At 36.4% G+C, this 25,285-nt stretch overlaps 2 protein-coding genes across 3 annotated transcripts in view; one reads left to right on the forward strand and one right to left on the reverse strand.

The window, feature by feature from the left end:
• Positions 1–16,371: 16,371 nt before the first annotated feature.
• Positions 16,372–21,831, forward strand: LOC146748233 (uncharacterized). The gene is made up of 2 exons (XM_085492250.1): positions 16,372–16,755; positions 17,314–21,831. Exons 1-2 carry the CDS (start codon positions 16,507–16,509, stop codon positions 19,636–19,638), a joined length of 2,574 nt encoding a protein of 857 aa, XP_085348376.1. The 5' UTR covers positions 16,372–16,506; the 3' UTR covers positions 19,639–21,831.
• A 901-nt stretch (positions 21,832–22,732) lies between these two features.
• Positions 22,733–25,285, reverse strand: part of LOC100378853 (dipeptidase 1-like) — a 42,455-nt gene continuing 39,902 nt past the window's right edge. For both annotated transcript variants that reach the window (XM_006812535.3, XM_085492263.1), the window contains exons 9-10: positions 23,832–23,967; positions 22,733–23,486 (exon numbers count right to left, since the gene is read on the reverse strand). In XM_006812535.3, the coding sequence (XP_006812598.2) occupies positions 23,382–23,486; positions 23,832–23,967 (241 nt within the window). In that variant the 3' untranslated portion in view covers positions 22,733–23,381. The remainder of the gene's footprint in view (positions 23,487–23,831; positions 23,968–25,285) is intronic.

Here is a 25,285-nt window from a genome sequence, read left to right on the forward strand (position 1 = left end):
CTGGAATCGACATTACCAAAAACAGTGGAGAAAAATCATCATTTTTCACGTTTGCGATTCAATAACTCACGAAGTTGGAAAGGTAGCAAGACAACTCATCAATGCTCAGTTAGGTAATTCATTCTTCTATATAACTGTAAAGTTTCAGTATTATAGGGTTTTTTCGAATTGCTGCACTTTTTTGTAAATTGTTCCCAAGTGCACGATTTGACGATGTATTGCATATAAATGCAAAAAAGTACTATTAGTTTTCGAATAAATATTTGAATAATAATATGAAACAGTGGTCGTGTTCTTGATTCCATGAGGTGTGTGTAGTTGTGTTTATTATTTGCTGGGCCATATCCCCATAACCAAACAATTTTAATATTTGGAAAAAAATCTGCTTATACACTATGAAATAATATATTGTTTAGTGCATTTTTAGAAATACAAATTTCTATCAGTAGGTAGCAATAATATTTCAAAAATATGAAAAATAAAAAGAGAAGATACATTTATGAGACTAAGTTTATACATTTGAGTCTACCCACAAGTTATTTGAGCTACAATTTTAGCCTTTCAAGATGTCTGTTTTGGTTTGTATGGTGGACACTTAAGTACTGCTCAATATTAGTTTTAAATACTAGGGATACAGCTACTGGGTAGGTAAAATATTGAGTCTAATAATATACTCAAGGTCACTTTTTTTGCTCATAATTAATACATTTGTATTGTGGTTTGACTTTGAACAAATGTTTAGTTAGAAAATATATTTGATCAGAACATCAAGTTGCATGTATCTAAGCAAAATATAAGAAGCTAATATTTCAAGCTTTGTGTGTTTTTTGAGGGGATGTCATAATATATTGTGAAGAAAAACATAAAATGATATAACTTCACCTTCACTACGAAAATAAACAAATCTCTTTAAATTCAACATGACTGTTATACATCACACAATGACACATACTAACAACCTGAAATTAGTCAATTAAGATGAATGACAATTCAAAGCAGTGATATATCTTATAAATATCCATAAATGTCTCAGACTTAACATCACTCGTCAGGATACCAGTCAGGATCATCACGGTCTGCATCAGGTTCCATGGACTGGAGACTGCTGTTTCCTTGTTAATCAATACTTCCTTACTGTTTTGCAAAAGATCTAGCTCAAAATTATCATCGTCTTCCTCTGCCTCCTCCAAAGCTGTTAAATATTCTGATGACGGGGAGTCTGGGCTGCTTGGCTGGTTTGGCATATTTTCACACTGTAGGCATTTACAACCTGGGCCACACGCTTTTCCAGATTTTAAACATTTGCAGCACTTATTTGTACATTTTGATTTTTTGCACTTACACCCACTGGTCCAAAATTTGACAGTTTTCTTCAAGTTCTCATTTGAGTTCCAGACAACAATAATTTGTCAATCCTCCACTTTCCATCCAAATTCAGATATTGGAGGTAGTATAACATCACTGTTAATAGCATTTGCCCATAAATATGATACCCAGCATGACCTATGCCAGTGATATTTCAATGCTTCATTTGATGGCAAGAAACCTACCTCACTGTATATTCTGTCCCATATTCTATTTCTAATATCATTGAGCCATATATAATGTAACTGAAGAGGTGTGGAAAGTGTTTCACTTATGATTGACTGAAAGTGTTCACAAGGTCCATCATATCCTGGAAAAGCTGAAGAATGTTTATGATAATAAACAGAGCCAATTAACTGATAGAATGCTAAAAGGCCTTGCTCTTTAACATGCCCATGAGTGTCCAGTTATATAGTCACTTTCTGTGCCATTTATAAATGCTGTATCCTTAAAAAAAGAATCTAAGATGGCTATCTTTCCGTACCCCGGGAGTAAGAAATGTAGTCGCAGCCTGTACAGATGAATAAGATTTGAAATATTTTACCAAGATTAGTTGAAATCAGAGAAGTTAATGAAAGATCGTGTTTCATACATTCTATAAGGGTGCTCATAGAAAGGTAAACATTAGCTGTATAATCACATTTTTATCACATCCCCCAAGAAGAGGTAGACCAATGTGATATACATCAGTATCAGAATGGAATAGATTAGAATGTTTTCACAAATTGACTACAGAGCATGATACCAAACTTGTGAATCACTCTCTTAATGTTTTGAGTTGTATATTGAACAAACGGAAACAACGCCTTCAGCACTAATTTGTTTAGCTTTGTCACTTGCATCACCATCAAAGCCACCAGCAGTCACAAGTTTTTGACTCCCTGATATGTACACTTTTGATGATGTTAACAAGGCCTCGCACAGTAAGTTAACTAGTAGCCGTTTATGTTTACAAACCCCTTGGAATTTTCTCCAGTTTGTAGGAAGCATTTGGTTAATTGATAGTGTTTCAAATAACACATCATCGTCCATTCCTGTGTCCCGTCTTGCCCTTTCAATATATTTTGGACTCTGTGTACTTCACTAGTATTCAATTGACAGGAATATGGTTTAACCCACCTTATACAAAGAAAGGATACATAATCTTTAAAGGTTTGACGGAATGCTAGTGGCGTTGTGTTGATTAGAAACATTCCTTCTAACACTACACAGTCAGGAGTAAAATTGTGTGGCAATTCTGAATAAAAAGCAGATGGATATCTACTTTAAGTATTTTACCAACACTAGCCTTTTGTCCATTTTCAGGCAATCCATCCACAATAGCTATTGCCCTCGGAAGTTCTATAAATTGACTGAGGTCATCTACAGGAATACCTGTAGCCTTAGAGTAAGCTATTCTTTTCCTGAGAATGGAGTTCACAAGTTTTTGATCCTTCACCTGCATTTTTTTTGTTTTATAACATTTGGTTGCTTTACTATGAAGGTTTTCCAGTTCTTACGACGAGAAGGGGGAAGTTTCGGACCGGGATTGAAGAGTAATACATATGTAATCTGAGAGGTTTTTCTCGAACAGCCCTGAATGTCAGAAAATCATGAGTAGTATCCTTTGAATATAAGGTTTTGTTCAAGAAGAGATGGTTAAGACTGTCGGAGGCATTAGATTTAGGATCAAATAGTACACTTGATGTTTTTCATTTCAGAGAGTAAAACATTGGAAGATGATTTGCTTGGCTGAATGAGGATTTGTCTTTTCATGTTTTTATGCAGTTTTTAACATAGAAAGTGAAAGTAGAATGGATTACCTCTTTCACATCTTTGTTTATGCACATCTCATGGCATTCATCTAATGCAACACATTTCCATTGTCTACCAGAAAGGCTTGCTGCAAAGCCTCCATTATGAAGATGGTGAATAACAGAGGAAATCGTTGCAGATCAGCAAGATGCTGTGGTATGAGCCTAAGATAATTAAAATGTGGAATAATGGAGCCATTTCTTTCATTTCGTAATGCAGCATTACGTAAATCAAAATTCCTATTTCTAATTGATATGTATAGTGTAATATAGGTCATCATATCTCTGTGTACAAAATCATGCCAAAATTTCTATGTGCTATTTGCCTCTATCATCTTCCCTGTAAATTGCTCAAATTCTGACTCCAAACCAACAATTTGTTCTCTAAGTTTTTGTCTTATTTCTCTGAAACATGCATCATCATCAAGAAGGTCTACATGATCAGGTTCACCTTGTATGCTGTTGATACATGCATCATTTATTTATTTCTCGAATAAGGAACAAGACACAGATTAACCTGATATGTTTTTCATGAACCTTTCAATTTCAATTCTGTATAATGACTCCCAAACTTGGATTAGAAATCGATGTGTTCTATCAAAGTGAGTTTCTTGCATTACTGAAGTACCAGTCTTTCCAAAATAAAACAAATTGACGAGCTCCTTTAACCCTGCATCAGGATAAATTTTCATCAACACACTTAAAAAATTTTTCAAAATATGCCAGTCTCCAGGGTAAGCTATCAGCCAAGCCGAAGGGAGGTCAGAGGTCACTGACATGCAAGTAATCTCTGAGTAGTCGCTCCAGGAGTACCCAAAAATAATACAGCAAAACGTAACGGAGACACTCTAACAACAACTCTGTTTGATTCACTAAAGTAATGTCGACAAACAGACACAAGCTCAAGAATGAAATCTAAAAAGAAGACCGGGAATTCGACAACAAAATCTCAACAGCCAGATTCCAAGCCCACGCGACGACCAGATCACGTAATCAAGACGAATCTGGAAACGACAGTGAAAGTACAAGTACTTACGACGGACCATCGCCAGTAAAAATGCACAGCGACATCGATTTTGAGACTTTTGTTAAATCTACCCTAGAGAGAATGGAAAGCAAGATAGACAAGGTGGCGGGAGAACACAATGTAGTGAAAGAGCAAATCGAGCAAGTGGCGACAAAAAAGGGTGAATTTGAACATTCACTTGACCACACCACCGAGGAGATTCAAGAATTGCGTAATGGCCACGCCGCGGCTGAGAAACGAATATCTGAACTAGAAAACGCAGTAAAGGTTATCAGTATTCAGCTCCAAGAATCCAGAGAAGACAATCTCCGTCTTCAAAGATATTCACGCGGGTACAACATTAGATTTGGCGGTATAAAGGAAACACCAGGAGAGAACTGCGTAGAAATACTGGCGGGAATTTTGGAAAACAAATTTGGACTCGTAGACGCGGCGGACATGATTGAGAACGCACATCGGGTGACCCCAGTAAACAGAAGCAGAAGGGACGGTCCACCAGGCCGGATTATTGCTAAGTTTATGAAGAGACCACAACGTATACTCGTGCTGAAAAAAGCAAAAGAGGCGTTAAAAGGCTCCGGAATCTTTGCAACAGAAGACTTGTGTTCACGAGACTACAAAGAAAAACGAAAGCTCGCCGGCGTCATGAAAAGAGCGTATGAACAGGGGAAGAAACCAAGGTTTATAAATGGTAAGCTTTATATCGACGGGCGTTTGCACAGGGACTAATACAAAGAACATCATCGAATCGAATGGAGTAGAAGTTTAATCATGTAAACTTTTCTGTTTGTTATGAAAAAACGCCTGAAAATTAGGCGAACTCTTACATGGACTTGTAAAACGTAAGGTCAGTTCTGCTGAGTGTTTGATCTTTAAGTATTTAGAAATATTGCTGTTTTCTTTTAAAAGTTACCTATCAGGACAGTTATGGGTAGGAGTTGATAATCCAGTTGTTCTGTTAATGATACTAGGACTTTTCTTACCCTGGTCTGAAACGCGACTAACTGGAGTAGAAGTAGGGATGGCCAAAAATATTAAAATGGGCATTTTGGCTTCTGTGGGAGTTTGTTTTTCTGGGGGGACTTGTTGCAGTATTTTTTTTTGTTTTAATTTGTGTTGAGTTAATGAGAAAAAGATTCAGAAATATACATCATCTGGAATCCAAAGAAAGTATTAGCAAAAAGAGATAATGATGTGAAGAAAGTAAAATGGTCGGTATAAAAATATTGTTGGAGGATATAAAAAGAGAAAGAAAATATTTAAATGGACAAGGGATAGCAAATCTAACATAATATTGCTCCAAGAGTCTCATAGCACTTGTAAATCAGTTAAATATTGGCGTAATTAGATACGAGGCCACATGGAATTTTCACATGGTACTAACTTAAGTAGAGGAATGGTTACCATAATCCGTAATGTAGATTTTAGTATAAATAAGAGTATTAGTGACCCCAAGGGAGATTTCTTATTATGGACACTAATATCGAAGAGAAACGAATAATACTTGTGAACACGTATGCACCAAATGATCAAGTTAGTCACATCTTGTTTCTAAAACACCTACCAAAAAGTATAAATGAAACACAATCGGCCTTTGTGAAAAATAGATACATCGGGGTTGTCATCAGACTGGTAGAAAATATATAGATAATATGAAAATGCCAGGTATTCTAATCTCAATCGACTTTGAAAAGGCATTTGATAGTCTGGAATGGAGCTTCATGTTGAAAGCACTAAAAGCCTTTAACTTCGGAGAAAATGTCATTCAATGGATCAGATCAGCTGTACACAAACTCGTGCAGCTGTGTTATGAACAAAGGTACATCTACTGGATATTTCTATCTGGGAAGAGGGGTTAGGGGAGGGGAGGGGGTTGCATTTCTCCAGCATTTATTCTGAGCTTAGAAATATTCTTGATTGCATTGCGTAGCAACAAAGATATCAAGGGGATCAAAATTAATAACCAAGAAATCAAGAATGCAACATTTGCAGATGATGTAACCTGTTTCCTGCAAGATAGCATGTCTGCTAAAAATGTATTCACACTCTTAAATAAATTTAAAGAAATTTCAGGGCTACAAATAAATTTTGAAAAATCAGAAGCCATGTGGCTTGGCAAACTGAGAAAGAGTAAGCAAAAGCCATGGAAGTTGAAATGGCCTAAAGAATCAATAAAAATAGTTGGAATCTATGTCTCTTACCACCAATGCAAACAACTTAAATACAGCACGACCAATTGAACATCTCAAAACTTGTTTAAAATTTTGGAAAACCCGAGATCTTACATTATCAGGTAGAATTCAGATAATTAAAACATTGGGAATTTCTAGAATGCAATATCTATTAAGCATGGTGGATGTCTCTAAAGCTAAACTGAAAGAAATTAATAATATTTTCTATGGAGAGGACCAGATCGGACAGCGAGACACACATCTATTGGCTGTAAAATGAAAGGAGGGATAAATATGCCTGATATATTTACAGTAAATAAAGCAATTAGAATTGACTGGATAAGAAGATACTGCGACCAGTCAATCAAACATCCTTGGAAGTTGTTCTTAGACAAAATGTTGAAACCATTGGGAGGCATACATTTGTTATTGAAATGTAATTTTAATATAAATAAATTACAACATAAAATAACAGGTTTTCTTCATACAATGTTGAAAACATGGACAGACATTAAGATAGAGATACCACCCACAAAAACCAATAAAATTGTAAATGAATCAATTATATGGAACAACAAAAATATAACTGTAGCAGGAAATTCAGTATATTGCCCAGAATTTGTAAATGCGGGTTTGATGTACGTCAAACAGATGTATAAAGATAAGGGACAAAAACAGACTTGGAATTATATCCAAAATAAAGGTGTTCCCAGTTCATCAATTTTGAGAAGGTTTGGTTTGGTGAACGCCATACCAAATATGCAGATAGTAAACACACAGGTAAACCATGTTGAAGATATTAATTTGGAGATAAATCATTAAAATTAAAAGACTGTACAACAAGGAATGTTTATCACAAAATGATAAACAGTATCTTTATCCGACCAAGGACAAAAATTTATTTTATTCATCTGTTTGAAATTAACATTGATTGTTGGGAAGAATGTTATCAGCTACCAGTTAAATGTACTATAGATAATAAGCTAAGAGATTTTCAATTCAAAACAGCCAGGCCAACTCTGAACCATACTGTTTTTTTTTTCAATTTCAGCAAGTAGTCATATTTTTTTTCCATCTCCAACTACAACCAAATAATTTATATATTTGCCAACACCAAACTTGATATAGATTATATTTAGAACAGCTTTCATTGTCTCCTTGTTGTCATCTGGCAAATCAAGCACATCAAGATATACAATATGTGAAACCTCAGTTTCTTCAGTTGTGAACATTGATATTCTGTCTTTCAGAATGGGTATGAAATGGTCTGTATTCTCATTATGTAAGGTTTTTTTCTCCAGTGCATGTAGAAAGCAATCGGATTGTAAATTTGTACACTCCAATTTGTCCTTAGGTGAGACTTTGAAATCCTCAAGAGAAGATTTTCAGAATTTATGGGATGACCACTTTCATTGTCCATTCCAGTCAAGGTGCTATAGTAATTTTCTATCAATAGTGGTGCAATTGTGCGACGAGAAGATTGTGTCTGTTTATTTGTTATCACTGTGTACTCTGGACATAGGATTTCACTAAATGGATTACTAGTTTGACCTTTTATATTTGTTTGTTGCCAAGAAGGTAGAAGATTTTTCTTGTGTGAAATGAGCACACTATCATAATATAAATTTTCATCCCAGAAGAGTGTGTACACTTTGGCATCTTCACAATATGACAATAATACACTAATCAGATTAATTTCACAAAAAGCACTGGCTCCATATTCACAGATTTGACTGTACTGACCATTATGCTCTTTATATAATGTCAGTGTAAAGCTATGCAGCAACACAGTGCTAATAATTCAGGCACACCACAACCAGCCCCCTTCCTAATTTCCTCACATCTGTGATCAAAATCAATGTATTTCTCATGACCATTGTCCTTGGGGAGGAAGGACTCATACTTAGAAATGTCAAGAAGTCTCTGTTTTGTTCAAGGCAGTCTACAATGTCATTCTTATATGGACCCTATGGTATACATGAACATAGAAATGATACTACAACTAAATGTCAGGGAATACAATAATTTCAATCACCTCATTTTTTTTCAAATCCTGCAGCCACCATAGAAGAGTTGATAATATTGCTAATACGTCAGTTGTGAACTTCAAATCTAATTAGGATTTCCACATGAAGTTTGACAAATAATGATTTTATTTTTCAAGGTTATATGATGAATTCTCTAATTAACATTTCATATGTATTTTTGTGAGTGTATTAACTTATCCAACTTATCGTCTGTGTTGAGCCATTTACCAGAGCCTCAAAGAGAAAGTCTTGGTGAGTTGATTTTCGAATTTCAACATTTGTGTGCTGATGAAGATGCTTTAACTAATATTGACTCCTATCCTCTACCCAGAATTGAAGATTGTATTGACAAAGTTGGGAAAGCAAAGTACATCAGTAAGGTAGATTTACTTAAAGGTTATTGGTTGTGTATATTGATGATGTGGTCATCTATAGCGAAAATTTGAATAATCATTTACTCCATCTCAGAAAATTGTTTAAGAAGCTCACTTGGGCCAATTTGATTGTAAACCTGACCAAAAGTGAGTTTGCCAAAGCTAATGTGACCTATTTAGGTCATGTCATGGATCATGGTAAAGTGTGGCCACGACTGGCCAAAGTTTAAGCCATTGTCAACTTTCCTACTCCAAAATCAAAACGAGAAATTCTAAGATTTTTGAGCATGTCTGGTTTCTATCGAAAGTTTGTGGTAAGGAATAGTGAGGTTGTGTCTCCACTTACCAATTTTCTAAGTACGAAAGTGAAGTTTATTTGGTCAGATGAATGTGAACAAGCATTCGCAAATGTGTAAACAGTGCTAGTAAGAGAACCCATTTTGGCTGCTCCAAATTTCAGTAAGCCTTTTAGGATGGTGATTGATGCTAGTGATATTGGCGTTGGGCGCGTGTTGCTCTAGGAGGATAACTTTGGAGTTGAGAAACCAGTTTGTTGTTTTTCAAGAAAATTAAATGTACATCAAAAACGGTATTCTACAATTGAGAAGGAAACGTTGAACTTGGTATTATCTCTCCAATGATCATAATCCACTTGTGTTTTTGGAAAATTTTAAAACTAAGAGTTTGATGCTATAACCATACTCTAGTGCATAAATAGTACATATAGCTAGAGAAGATAATGTATTAGCTGATGCTTTATCACTAGTTTGAGATTTGTTATGTAAAATTGCATTGAGAGTTTGAATTTGAAGTTTGAAGAACGCATTACTTCAGAAAAGCGTTCTTTTTTGTGTGGGAGTGATGTTATGATATTCTATTTTTTAATATTTAATTATTCAAGGTACAGAGGCCACCACCTACAAGTACAAGTAATGTATGTCAAGAATGTATTACAGAGCGCTTAATAACTGTTTGTGCTACAATTTGCATCGTAACAACCCAGAAGACAAATAAACAGAAACTTGCATTATAGTCCAGTAGAAATTGACATGAAAATAGTCAAACCCAGACATTTTGTATAACAACCATTTTTTTGTTTTAATCTCTCTATATAGGTCTCTCAAAGCTGTAAAAAAATCAACCTTGGGGAAATATGATTTTTCAACCAAATAAAATGACGTGATTAAAATTAATTAAAACCATGTTTTTGTTAAAATCATTGGTATATATTTATGTTTGCCTTCACAATATATGTAGTGATTTACAAATATATAAAAAATAGTTATGTTACCATGGTAACTGGTAAAATTTGAGCCATAAAAGTTTCAAAATACTTGTTTTTAAGCATATTTTGTTAACTTTGAGCATTTCACTGAACTCAGGTTTTAAGAATTGTGTAATTAAGTATAATAAGAAATTTAGTATTATTCAGCAGAGTCTTCTCAAGGCCTGTGAAAGAAGAAATGACATGATAGCTGTGAATGTAAAAGCACGAATACAATTTGCAGGAGATATTCGAGCAGTGGATGCCAAGTATCATCGGACATGTATGCAATCTTTCATGTCAGAAAAAAACATTGCCAGCAGTCACACAGTGGTTGAATCAAATGATAAAGCATTTAGTGATTTGTGTGACTAGCTCACTTCTTCTGAACAACAAGTACACCAAGTACACTAGGTGATCTTCAGGAACAATTGGCAATGTATCTGCCACCAGATGTTTCTGTATACAGCACTACTCACATCAAACGACGCCTTAATGAACAGTTTGGACAGAATATAACGATAGCTGAAGTTGAACGCAGAATAAATGTTGTTACACTCAAGGAACGAGCTGTATCAATTCTCCACGAGTCATATACTGATTCAGAAATCCCTGAATGTGTAGAGAAAGAACACATTAGACTTGCAAAATTGGTTGCATCCAAAATAAAGCAAGATTTACAAAGCATTGATCAGCCAACAGATCTGTACCCCATGCCCACAGAGATAGATCTTGAGAAGCTTGAAGGCGATATCCATGATTCCCTCCAGCACCTAATAACAGGCATGTTTACTGATTCACGTACAGAACAAGCTAAACGTAAAAAGAAGCTCTTGCAAGTATCACTATGTCACATAATAATGCAAGTAGCTGGGAAACAGACATACTTATCAACCTTGCTTTTATCAGTTGGTCTTTTTATACACCGGTCAACAAGGTCTCGAGTTCTTCTTGATGTGCTTTCTTCTCTTGGATTAAGTGCATCATATGGTCAAGTAATGGCATTTAAAAAATCTGCAGTCGTCAGTCAATCCATTGACAAGCTTCCTGTAGGCCTTGTTGAATAAGAAAGGGGTGGTGGCTTTTGCCAGTGGGTGGCAGATAACGATTATAATGAAGACACAGTAACTGGCCATAACTCCACACACGTCATGGGTATCATTACATGCCAAACACCATGCAGTAGTGACAAGTACTTAGATGTAATTCAATGAAGACATGTTTCAGCAGATGAAATTTTTAAGGCGGGTAATTTTGGCGAAATGTGGACACATTATGGCTGTTTTCTAGTTGTCTACACCAACAACCACCAAATTGGCATGGCTTTATGTCAACAGTGATAGATAGTAACTGCCAGTGCTCAGCTGTGTAGAACCCAATGATCCCTCTAAATCCACAATCAAATGAAGCTGTTTATAGCACAATGGTATTTGTACAGTCCAAAGCTATGAAAGAAAGTGTTGTGCAACATTGACATTTGACCAGCCACTATACCTGAAGGCTTACAAGATCAAACAGGACAATACACCTGAGTTCAGTCATAACAATTTGCGTCTTGGTGGCTTTCAGCAACTGATGTCCTTTCTAGGAACAGGGCGCAAATTAACGGAAGGTAGTGGTTTAGATGATTCATGGGCAACTGTGTATGCAGGAAATTCATTGCCAAAGATGATGAATGGAAAGGCCTATGCTAAGACATTGCGGGTTTATCTATTAACAGATGCTGCTCTACACTTGATATTGTTGATGCCACTGGAAGAAAAATCAGGCTCTCTTGAACATAATGATTTTGGCGCCAACACATCAAATGTCTCACTTCCTGGAGAGCAAGTGGTGAATGATGATACTGGTAATGGTGTTACCGAAAGTAATGCACCAATGAATAATGATGTGGGCATGATAACTTGCCAGTTGGTGAAATAGCTTCTTCTGATATGTTATGGGACCTTCACAAACAAGTGTGTGATATGAAGAAGGACAAGGAAATATCTCGAACAGGAAAGTTGTGGATTATGGTCATGAATATTGTATCAGTTGTTAGAATGTTCATAAGGGCTGAAATGACTGGAAATTGGAAGCTACACATGATATGCTTCCTTATTTTGCTGCAGCAGGACACAATAACTACATAAAGAGTTCTCGTTTATATTTACAAGATTTTTAAGAGCTGTGTCCTTGCCTGTTGAAACCAATGGAAGATGGCCTATTTACTGTGCGCAGAAATAAGAAGCTTTTCTGGAGTGGCACATGGTCAGACATGACCATTGAACAAAGCTTAATGAGGTCTGGGACCACACAAGGAGGACTCATAAACATTACGCACCAAGAATCAGCCAGAACAAAATGGCTTCTTTCTGCACATATAATGGTGCAGTACAAGGAAGCACTTCGATCACTGACTGGTACTTTTACTGGAACTTGGTCGGAGCAGCATCGTGAAGTTCATCCAGGAAACATCCAACGTGATGCTGCAGATCTCGCAAAATTCAAGGCCTTCCTTCTTGAGCACAATCCATTTACTGTTGAAGATGATGATGAGCTAAGAAATGTTGCATAAGGCAAAATATTCATGCCAAGCTAAAAGGCAAAACAGCTGCAGAAGTCACCATGAAGAAGATTGACCAAGCTAAAACTTTTGCGGTAATGAGAAAGCTGATTAAGGTTGAAAATGACGATATTGCCATGTCATCAGCAGAACTCTACCAACGTCTGTTGTCAGTTGCATATCTGAATGGACTTCCACAGCCAAGTGTATTTGCACATGAGCTTGCCATTGTTTCTCCAGCTTTATTCCAAGATGATGGTAGCATGAGGAAGTCACAGAAGTCACAACTGGCTAATTATCTACTCCGGATGGATGATGATATCCTTGTTCAAGGAAATGATGAACCTACTGTGAAGGGGTTTTATGGATGTGCTCTTCTACACCGTATACCCTGGCCAAAGGTTGGTGCACTGGATTCAGTATGTGAATCTTTTCTTACTGCAGCAACTCACAGACGATCAGTTGGGATTCCACTCTATGTAATTTTTGATAGTTACGAAGTCACTACAATGCTGTAGAACTTGCGAGAACAACGCAATGCTGTAGAACTTGCGAGAACAAACAATCACGTTGTTGTGATTGCTGATGACACAGATGTGTTGATCCTGCTGCTTTATCATTCAAGTATGTCTGCTGACATCTTCGTGCAGACGAAACAACATACCATATCCATCAAGATTGCAAAAGAAGTTATAGGACTGGAACTTTGTATGTGTATTTTGTTTGCCCACGCATGTCTGGTTGTGACACAACATCATCTATCTATGGTCATGGCAAGGTAAAATTAATAAAGCTCCTCCAGTCACCACAACAACTACGGTCTGGTGTACTGGTATTTGGGGACACATCAACACCAATCCAAGAGCTGTGTAATGTTGGAGAGATAATTGTCAAAATGTTATATAATGGAAATATGAAAGCAATAAATAGTATAGATGAGCTCCGATATCTTCATGTTACATCTTCAAAGTATACTTCTGTTGAGCGTATGCCTCCTACAAGCAGAGCCTGCTACTTTCACAGCCAACGTGTGCACCACCAGGGAACTACATGGAAGCATCTTGAAACTGTGTTAAATAAAGAAGATTATGGGTTTAAGTTACAGGCTGGCTCCGTTTCACCTATTATTACAGATATTGCAGCTGCACCACCAGAACTTCTTTCAACCATTAGATATTCATGCAAGACTAGTGTGCACTTATGTTCATCATGTGGATGTTCAAAAAAGGGTCTTCCTTGTAGTATTCACTGCAGGTATCAGGCACTATGCTAGAATTGGCCACCAACAAGCTACTTGAAAGGCAATGATGATGGTGATGATGACAATGACGATCCTAAAGACATTGAGGACATTGAAGATCCAGCGTAAGAAGATTCTCTGGCAATCAGTAACAGGAACAGATCATCATCAAACTCATATTTATGAGTAATACATTTCTATTCTGAGTGCATGTATTATTTGAACGGAGATTTCTGGAATGTAGCATAGCCTTTATCACATTTGTATTTTTCCATTGTTTTGCAGTACAGAAAATGTTCGGAATTGTGTAGTCATTAAATTAGGTTATTTACTTTTACAAAATGTGTGACTAAAGTACTCAAGTACATATGTTGTTGAGTTCATTAGCTTTCGAATGACATGTCACATGCACATTTTTAGATGAATAAAGACCTAAACGTGTACTATACTGCTAAATAACATTGTTTGTACACGAGAAAACATTAGTTTCCCAGGGTTATATCTGGATTGAATGTTGTGTGCACTTCTGTGACACCAATATATATAGTAAACTAACTGTTGTTACTCTTTAGATTATCAATAATAATCAAAACAAATGTTGTCGTGCTTGAAACAATGTGAAAAATGTGGGTTTTTTTAATAAATATATAAATAATAAGTAAAATCACTATCTGCTTCCATTGTAACAATGTGATAACATTTAGTATGTATGTAACTATATTCATGAGTACCTTTAATGGATACCAAAGAGATTTGTAGTTTTGAGACTCAAAATTGCGTTTTTTACACCTTTGACCAAAAATTGGATTTTTACGTGCTTAAAAAACAACTTTCCTCAAGGTTGATTCGGGTTGAATTTTTTTTACGGTTATAGAGCATCAACATATAAAAAATATGTTTGTTATACAAAATGTATGGGTTCTCGTCAATTTCTACTGGACGTCCAGTAGAAATTGACATGAAAATAGTCAAACCCAAATATTTTGTATAACAACCATTTTTTTTTTTTAAACTCTTTATACAGGTCTCTCAAAGCTGTAACAAAAATTCAACCAAAATCAACCTTGGGGAAATACGATTTTTCAACCAAATAAAATGACGTAATTGGCGGTTTCGATTGCTTACTTTTCAGTGTATACGGGCAATCTTTCTGTACATTATATTGTTCCCACTTGAATAAACCTTTAATAGAAAATTGCTAGTATATTTTTATTTACAAAAGAAATTCCACAGCATTTTTACAATTTTTGTCATTACATTGAATATTTTTTTTCACTTCGTACAAATGTGTACACTTCCAGATACATCTTTGCCAGCCAAAGGTTCGTTCATTCAGTCATCGCTTCAATTTTACATCAAACACTGAGCATAATTGTCTAGAATGGAAGCAACAAAATAAGTAAATCGTAATGTTTAGAACACTGTAAACAGCTATAGTAAACAATGCAAACTGATTTTAAATTGTATAACGGTCACCGGCCCACAGAATCGACGCAGAAAATTGGAGCAAAAAAATATTTCCTGATCAATTGCGATGTGTTCCAAATAAAAAATATTTTATTCCAGTCCAAATCAGCTCAATTACTTTAATAAAGAGTTGTTGTATAATGTACAAAATGTTGATACAATTCGATGAATATTTATAGCTACGGCTTCAATACTGTAGCCGATTTTGGCCCGATCGTCAACAAAACATCACCCATCTCCAGGGCAAGCGACTAGAAAAAAACACTAATCAGTCAAGAACGTGAATCAGTCAGCATAAAATAGATTAATCCGAAAAGAAGTGCAAAGTTCATCAAATTTGAACCTTATTAATCCACTAGGCCCTAACAAGTGAGAAGTTAATATGTAGAATATCTTGTAAAATGTGCTTGATGCATGAAAACAAGCTGTAATACACATGTCAGTGTTGGAGGTCGATGCACTGGTTCATTTTTATCTTACAAAAAATCATTAAATGGACACTGAATTGGGTACCCAAACTTTCACGCTCAATTAACAAAAATGCAATCGAGGTAGTAACAGCCGCCATATTTCGTCTGATTTCGTAGCTAGGATGATCGTATGTATATTCGAGCATTCTCTAGTTACCACACTACACGAACGAATTACAACCGCAGTTGCCTTGGTAACGTGATTGTACGCATGCATACACAACCAAAACGCATTGGGCTGTCGCATAATAAATACATATGATATTAGTGTCAGAATTGTTATTTGGGTCTCAAAATATAAAACTGAGCGCAGTGCCGATTTACTCGGCATGGTGACAAGGTATATTTTTAGCCGTGTGATGTATTTCGTATAGACAGACACATTGTATTCATCAAAAGAAAAAAAAACCTGATAAATAGAACAATAGCTGAACAAAAGAAATTCTCGCCAATGCACATGTCAATTGTGTGTATCTCTGTCAAGCTGGCTGCTTTTATGCTTCGATGTGCACTATTGTTTATATTTCCGCGTATCACGTGACAATGACAGAATATAATGGTTGTTTTCTCCCCTCCCCATAAGAATACTGAGCACATGACACCACGCACACATGTTAACCTGCCACCCAGACGTGTCATAAAACAACAGCAGCTATCGCGGTACATCATGCGTATATAAATATTAGTTTGCAGTGTTTTATTCCCGAGTTACTACGTGTCGGATATTCGAGTTGACGATTCTCGTCTCTGAGTTCCTTAAATCATGAACTGGGTATTCAGAATTTTTAGCGTGTTCATTGCCGCCATGGCTCTATGGGAGCTTCTGACTACAATAGATTCGTTTTGGTCTGCAAATACAATGAATGTTAAACCATTAGCGATGCGACCAATGAGACCAGTTATTACCACAGGCGGAAAGGACAAATCTAGCCTGTATGGAGGCAAGCAGTCTAAAAACAGTGTAAAAGAAATGAAAATCAGCCAGACTGAAGATGATGGTGGTTCAACACAGGTAAATGCAGCAATTCATATCGTTATTTATTATTATTTTGAAAATTCATCTAGCAATGACGTATGCTGTAAAACAAAAACACCATGACGTTATTCGGTGTGAGTTGTTTTCATGCACTCGCAGTTCAAGAATTGTTTTTGTATTTGCCTGTTCCTGATAATTCATATAAATAAGCCTTGAGAACCAGATAAACCATTTGAAAGCATACACCCAATTTATCGGATGCGAAGCTAGGCCAGACAAAGCCAATACCTGGCCATTATCTGAGTCCTGTTCTGTATACGGAAATGCCAGTGACAAACTATTTTTTAAAAGTAAAGGCACTATAATACATATATATAGTTGAAGCGGACATTTAGGGGATAGTTTTCTGGTAAAATGGGACATTGGGATAGATTTGGAAATTAATCATTGGCCCAAAGAATACACTTGATTGGGTACCCCTGTGGTATTGAAATCATCATATCCCATGCGCTCACACAAACGTACACGCAGACAATTATACTGACGCACACTAGATACATTATTTACATTGCTTTTTAAATTATATTTATATAGGTTCTGAAGAAGCTTTTCAAACCAGATAAAACAAAGCATAAACAAAAGCAATCGGATGAGAACCCAAGCAAGAAGAAGACTGGACATATCAAACACAAATCTGAAGCTAATCAAACAAATAATTATACTGATCAACCAAAAACTGACCAAGGATCTGACCAAACAAAGGATAAGTCAGATGAGAAAGAAAACCAGAAGAAGATTGGACATATCCAACACAAAACAGAGGCTATCCAAACAAGGAATTTTACAGACCTGCCAAAGACTGGCCTAGGCATACCATTAGGGAAAACAGATCATCAAAAAAATACACCGGAACAACAAGGCGACAATACAGTCAAGTCGAAGTCTGAACCAGGCCAGACATCGTCTGGGTCTAGCCAGCCTAAAAATGTGAATGATCAGCCAAAAAATAACCCCGAACAACAAATGAGTAAACAAGTTAAACCAGGCATGAATCCCAGCCAGCACGTTAAAATACAAGAACAACCGAATATAGTTCCCGTCCAGACCATAGATAAGTCCAACCAAGAAATTAAAACACAAGACCAACCAAAGAAAAACCCAGGTCAGATCATGGATGAGTCCAACCAAGAAATTAAAACACAAGACCAACCAAAGAAAAACCCAGGTCAGATCATGGATGAGTCCAACCAACAAATTAAAACACAAGACCAACCACAGAAAAACTCAGGTCAGATCATGGATGAGTCCAACCAAGAAATTAAAACACAAGACCAACCCAAGAAAGACGCAGGTCAGATCATGGATGAGTCCAACCAAGAAATTAAAACACAAGACCAACCAAAGAAAGGCACAGGTCAGATCATGGACGAGTCCAACCAAGAAATTAAAACACAAGACCAACCAAAGAAACTCCCAGGTCAGATCATGGACGAGTCCAACCAACAAGTTAAAATACAAGACCAACCTAAGAAAAACCAAGATCCAATCATGGATGAGTCCAACCAAGTAATTAAATTACAAGACCAACCACCGAGAGACCCCAGCAAGACAAGGGATAATTTCAACCAACAAAAAATAATGCAAGACCAGCCAATGAGAGAACAAAGCCAGACCACGGATATTAACAGAAAACAAATTAAATTACAAGACCAACCACCGAGAGACCCCAGCCAGACAATGGATAATTCCAACCAACAACGAATAATGCAAGACCAGCCAATGAAAGAACAAAGCCAGACCACGAATAATAACAGAAAACAAATTAAATTACAAGACCAACCACCGAGAGACCCCAGCAAGACAATGGATAATTCCAACCAACAAAAAATAATGCAAGACCAGCCAATGAGAGAACAAGTCCAGACCACGAATAATAACAGAAAACAAATTAAATTACAAGACCAACCACCGAGAGACCCCAGCCAGACAATGGATAATTCCAACCAACAAAAATTAATGCAAGACCAGCCAATGAAAGAACAAAGCCAGACCACGGATACTAATAGAAAACAGATTAAATTACAAGACCAACCACCGAGAGACCCCAGCCAGACAATAGAAAATTCCAACCAACAAAGAAAGATGCAAGACCAGCCACAGAAAGAACAAAGCCAGACTACGGATACTAACAAAAAACAAAGTAAATTACAAGACCAGTCACAGAGAGACCCCAGCCAAACAATGGATAATTTCAACCAACAAAAAATAATGCAAGACCAGCCAATGAGAGAACAAAGCCAGACCACGGATAATAACAGAAAACAAATTAAATTACAAGACCAACCACCGAGAGACCCCAGCCAGACAATGGATAATTCAAAACAACAAAAAATAATGCAAGACCAGCCAATGAGAGAACAAAGCCAGACCACGGATAATAACAGAAAGCAAATTAAATTACAAGACCAACCACCGATAGACCCCAGCCAGACAATGGATAATTCAAAACAACAAAAAATAATGCAAGACCAGCCAATGAAAGAACAAAGCCAGACCACGGATACTAACAGAAAACAGATTAAATTACAAGACCAGCCACCGAGAGACCCCAGCACGACAATGGATAATTCCAACCAACAAAGGAAGATGCAAGACCAGCCAAAGGAAGAACAAAGCCAGACTACGGATACTAACAAAAAACAAATTAAAATACAAAACCAGCCACCGAGAGACCCCAGCCAGACAATGGATAATTTCAACCAACAAATTAAAATACAAAACAAACCAAAGAAAGACCCTGGCCAAACCATGGAAGACTCCAAGCCACGAATTGAAATGCAAAACCAATCACAAAAGACCAGCCAAAAGGTGAACCAGGTCAGCCAAAAGATGAACCAGGTCAGCCAAAGTACTCTCTAGACCAACAAATGGATACACCTGACAATAAACTGACCCAAGCAAATCAGCTATAATTAAAGCAGAAAATAAATAACATGAACAATGATGATGTATGCGCAGGTTATTGGATATATTAAGCAAGACCATCAAATCAATGAGACAGACTCAATGAGACGATCAATTACAATTTAATTAAGAAATAAACATGATGAAATTACTCCAACCAGTCACTGAACCAGTGCGAGTAAAACAAATAATAAGTAAACTAGATCAGTTAAAAACATGGCAGAAAAAGCAGTAGTGAGGTAATACAAAGTTAATCAACCACTAAATAGTTTTGTTACTTGTCATTATATGCGTCTGTTTAATTTATTTACATTCATTCAAATTAAAAGAAATGTGTGTCAACGTGAGCGCATTTAATCGGACTTAAGGTATTGTGTTAGGTGTATTATATTATATTTTAGCTATTATCCGAAAAAAATCACCTTGCGCTGTTTGTGGGTTGATTAAAATTGTACTATGCAATGTTAAATTCAGAATGTTTCCTATTTTAAAGAATTGCACATTGTTTACGTTTGTCAAACATACGACACTATGGTGACAGATTGTGATAACTAGTATAAAAATTGTTTATTAATTAATGCGTATATTTTAGGAGGATATTCGCTATACTGGGAAACAATCTCACAAGTAGAAAAGTATTTAACCAAGCAGCTTTGAAATGGATAATTAACCCACCTCTGTCGATTATATATGCACTATTTTTAAGAACACCACGCTCTCATGCTTTGCTTAGCTCGCAAGCACCATCTAACATTGTAATAGAGTAATACATACTTTAATGATTCCAATCTGGTTGAATATTATTTATCTTATCAACACCATAAATATTTCATAAATAATTCTGTTCTGGGGGTGTATCATATACTTGTCAATGCTCAAAACATCGTGACGACTAATTATGCATGTGATCGACCTCATATTATTGTTATGCAAACATCTACCACTTGAAATCTATTATTCAAATGTGCGGCTTTTTATTAATGTCATATTATTCGGTCATTGCGTGCTGTGCCAAATGAACATGATTAATTAAAAAAACTAGTCAAACTGTCAATAGAATATACTTTTTGAACATTGACATAGCAATTTATAAGATAGCATGATCATGATTCAGAGTATGCGTCATGTTTACTCTTGCGATCTAGCGGGATACAGAGCACCGCAACCCAGTGTGTGTAGTTATTACTGCCAGAACATACGATTCTGCTGTTAAAATTTACTTTTGTTTCAAAACTGGCCTGCATCTTTGAGAAGGGATACAGTATCCCAGTGTGATTTCTATTCGGTAAAAAGAAGACAGAGATTATCGAACACACAAAACACTATATTTAATCACGGTTACTAAAAAAAATCTTTTTTAGTAACCGCGATTTAATAGTCACTCCAACACATTGTTATTTCTTGTTCTTAGGGGCAAGTGAGTACAATTTAATGAATGTTAAAGCGCTGTAGTCGTCGTGCAGCGCCTGCCCGAATTTCAGGAGAACAAACCATGCATTTTACACGTGTCTCATATTCGCCATGGTTCCATATTGAACACGAGGCGGTGCGACAACCGTGACTGTAGCGCTTTAAATGTCAATGTTTCCTAGTATATATTAGACCACGTTCACCATACGTCATCCTCTATGTGTCACAATAATCTATAGTATCAAGTAGGGCAATTTCATATATATATATATATATATATATATATATATATATATATATATATATATATATATATATATATATATATGGAAATGCAACCAATCATTGAGAAACGCAACAGAGCTCAGTAAATACGCTTGGTCATTAAAAGGCAATAACATCGATTATGACATCAAATGGAGTGTTATCGCGTGCTGCACCATATAATACTTCAAGCAAACGTTGCAACTTATGCACTAGAGAGAAATATATTATAATTTTCCAACCACATTACTGTAGTTTAAATAAAAGAAATGAGCTTTTTTCTTCCTGTAGACACAGAGCCAAATCGTTGCTATGCAACAACTAGTTTTAATATCGTAAACACACTCCATTGTTATGCAAATCTGTAGCGCTTATAACGTAGTCTATTTCGGTGGTTTATTTAATAAAGTCTTAACTCCTGATGAGTGAGGTACTACATGTACCTTACGAAACAGTACTGTAGAGTCAACTTTACTCATGTAGTCGTGTCTTAATTTCTCTGTCCACGTATGTAAATCTGTGTCGCATACGACTTGTTTACCACTTCCGTGTGACTGAGAATGTTCTAGAACCGTACTGTGTCTGGGTGTAATTTTTAGAAGCTGGTTGAATAGGTAATAGGACACTGTAGAAGGCAATAGAAGGTAATGGAACATTCTAGAAATTTGTAGTAAATTCCAGACTCATTATGTATGCTGATGTAATGGTCTATTTATAGACAGTGTGGGTATATATAGGGGAGTTGTTCAGCACTGAGATCAGATCGGAGATCACGTTGAATTGTATTGGAGTTTAAGTATCTAGTTATTGGAGTAGTGGAGTTTTACCGCGTTATTGTACTTGATGTTTGCAGAGTATAATATTACCAGTACCAGTTGAAACCTCATCTGTTGGCTCCGTGTTCGTATTTTATCATCGCCGCCAGGGAAGTCTTTTTGTTACTGTTGCCATTTTGGTATTTGAACCATCACACCTGTACTATAACAATTACGGTAATATTACGCGTTGCGTGTGACAATATGCTCTACAAACTCATCGTTTAGTATCGAGCACTCTCATCTGGAATAATCGTCTACCTTCCTATATATATATATATATATATATATATATATATATATATATATATATATATATATATATATATATATATATATATATATAAATGGATCTTGAAATTCGCAATCTTTCAAATCTTGAAACCTGTAGAGAGGGGGAGATATATATATATAAATGTCTTATTTGACTCAACTGATGTCATCTTGCCATATCCCCAGAAGTTTTGTTTGTTATCATCAATCTTAATTTGTTGACTTTATTGATATATATTTTGATATGACTAACGATATAACATAACATTTGACGAAGAGAGTGCGCAGATGATATAAAATTTTTATTTATTAACCTAAATCGGGCAAATGGAACAAGAACCATCACGAAATGCATGACATTTACGGCAGTGAAAGGAATAAAATGCTGTGGCCGCCTTTCCAAATTACGATGACAAATAGCTACCTGCTAAACAAAATATCCGCTCTTTCTTGCTAACCATTTTCATTGTGCATTAAGTTGTTACTTAAGTATTAGTATTTGAATAAAGTTTTAAAACAGTGTTAACGCCATGCTTGGCTAAATACAGACAAAACAAGACGGAATAAGTAGCACACAAAGTACTGTAATGGAATATTCTGAGAGAATCATGGCTTTGTGAACATTATATTGTTCAATGTCTCTAGTAGTGATTTATTTTTAGTTCGCAGTTTTCACATACAAACAGTTCAAAATTACATACATCAGTAATTCGAAAATCGCTTGTTCTAATCCTGTACGTGCAGGTCCTAAAATGGCACAAGACTAGTCTGACAAAATCGCTTCTGATAATCGCATCCTGACAACACATTCTTACTTATTCCCATATTCTACGGATACCCTGCATTAAAACATCTATTATGTCAATTGGAGATCCATTCTCAGTGCAGCTTAATTGTAGTTGGATGGCGTTTACAGACTGCCTTATGATTAAACGTTTACTGAAGTCCATTCCATTCTGATCGACAATTATCGGTCGAACTCTGTGATTCCATAACATCTTCGTGTGGCTTTTCTCCGTCTTCGTACTTTTTATTGCGTACCTATATGGGATAGAATAAAACATTTCACAAAATCAACATGGCTAATACGGCATACGAATAAATAATCACTACAAAAACATGACTTGGTTTTACTATAGAGCGAGAAATAAAACGTTGAAATTTGTCATTATCCGCGATTGACATATAATGTTTTCTATTGGTTTGTTTTCACGGGAGCAGAACATACTGGAATACTGAAAGAATCACATTTTTCTCAAATTTGCAGCAGGTTTAAAGCATTCTTAAACGGATTTTCGTGGCGAAACTTGCGATGTTTCGTTTGTATTATCAGGGACTGGATTCATCATAGAACGATTACAGTTATTATCAATGGAAAGGTATTACCTGTTCTACCCATTCGAAGACTTGTAGTAAATTTTTGCCAACCAGAAGTTCCACTTCCTCATCGGCCCACCCCCGACTGATCAGCTCCATAATCAAGTCTGGGTATTTTGAAGTGTCTTCGAGTCCTGTTGCTGGCCTAGAAGCGATAATTCATTGTTGTTATGAACAGCATAAGTTAGAGGTTCAAATACTGAAAGGTGGTGGACGTCGTGTCACGGTATTTTCGATATTGGGCTCATAACGCAGGGGCGGATGCAGGATTTTTTTATGGGGGGTCCAAACTTTAAAATCGCCAGACTAAGTCAATGATTTTTTTATATTATACAAAAACAAATTGAATAATTTTTTCAACGGGGCGGGGGGTACGAACCCAAAGAACCACCCCCTAAATCTGTCACTGCGTGGAGCTAGAAAGGGCTCCCTGTCGTTCAAACAGTGTCATGTTTCTATGGAAATTAACGTGAACAAACAAACAAACAAACGAACAATGAATGTATTTTATACGCGTTGTGTACGTTGATATGAGTCCCATACGAACAGGGAGCTGCACGACGACTACCACACAAAGTGCCTGTGCAATGCCCACCCACACGCTTCTCATTTTAGATCTGTGCCCCACTGAAATGGGCAGTTATTGATTTTTTTGCTGAAAATGATTACTCGTATCCATGTAAATTTGAGATATTTCCCGTGCTGTAGCCACGCCCACCTATCCTGAAACGGTCGACTGTTTCCGGATTTCCGACTCTCGCCGAAAGTGCGCCACCAAATGCTAAAATATGAGAGGAAGCCATACCTCTGGGCCGTACTTTTGTATCACTGTGTCATTCAACATACGTTTAAACGATATATATTTTTTGATCGGCGTTTCTTTTTTTTTGTCTATTTTATTTTTAAGAGAGAGAATTTTTAGAAATTGTTTTCACAACAAACATTTATGATGGTTAAACGTTGTGTTGTGGGCGGTTGCAGTAATGCGTATAGTCATAGTGTAAGTATTTACACGTTTCCTTTCCGAAGGTGCGAAATCGGTGGACGAAAGCCGTGAAAATAACGAGAAAAGGTTGGGGTGGACTTCCTCCTTACAGCGTCAAATGTAGTGTCCACTTCACCTCAGATTCTTTTTTTCGTAAAACTGTCCTTGTTCATGACAAAACAACTAGGTTTTAATGAGAAACGCCAACGTCCATGCTTAAACCTGGCGCAATACAAAACGTTTTCAAAAAAATAGATTCCGGACCAGCCCATGATCACTGAGGCGGATTTTAGAAGGGAGACAGACGCCGGGTAAGTGTTTCAAATGATTTGACTTTTTTTGCGATCCTGATTATCGCATTATAGAGACCATCCGTGTTATGTAAAAGCATGGACATACTAGCAGTAATTTTGATAATGACACGACAACGAAGCGTCGGACAAACAGGAAATTACGCAGCCCTGTTTTCATTTTCGCA

The sequence above is a fragment of the Saccoglossus kowalevskii genome, chromosome 2, assembly GCF_978046115.1.
Source record: "Saccoglossus kowalevskii chromosome 2, keSacKowa6.1, whole genome shotgun sequence".
NCBI lineage: Eukaryota > Metazoa > Hemichordata > Enteropneusta > Harrimaniidae > Saccoglossus > Saccoglossus kowalevskii.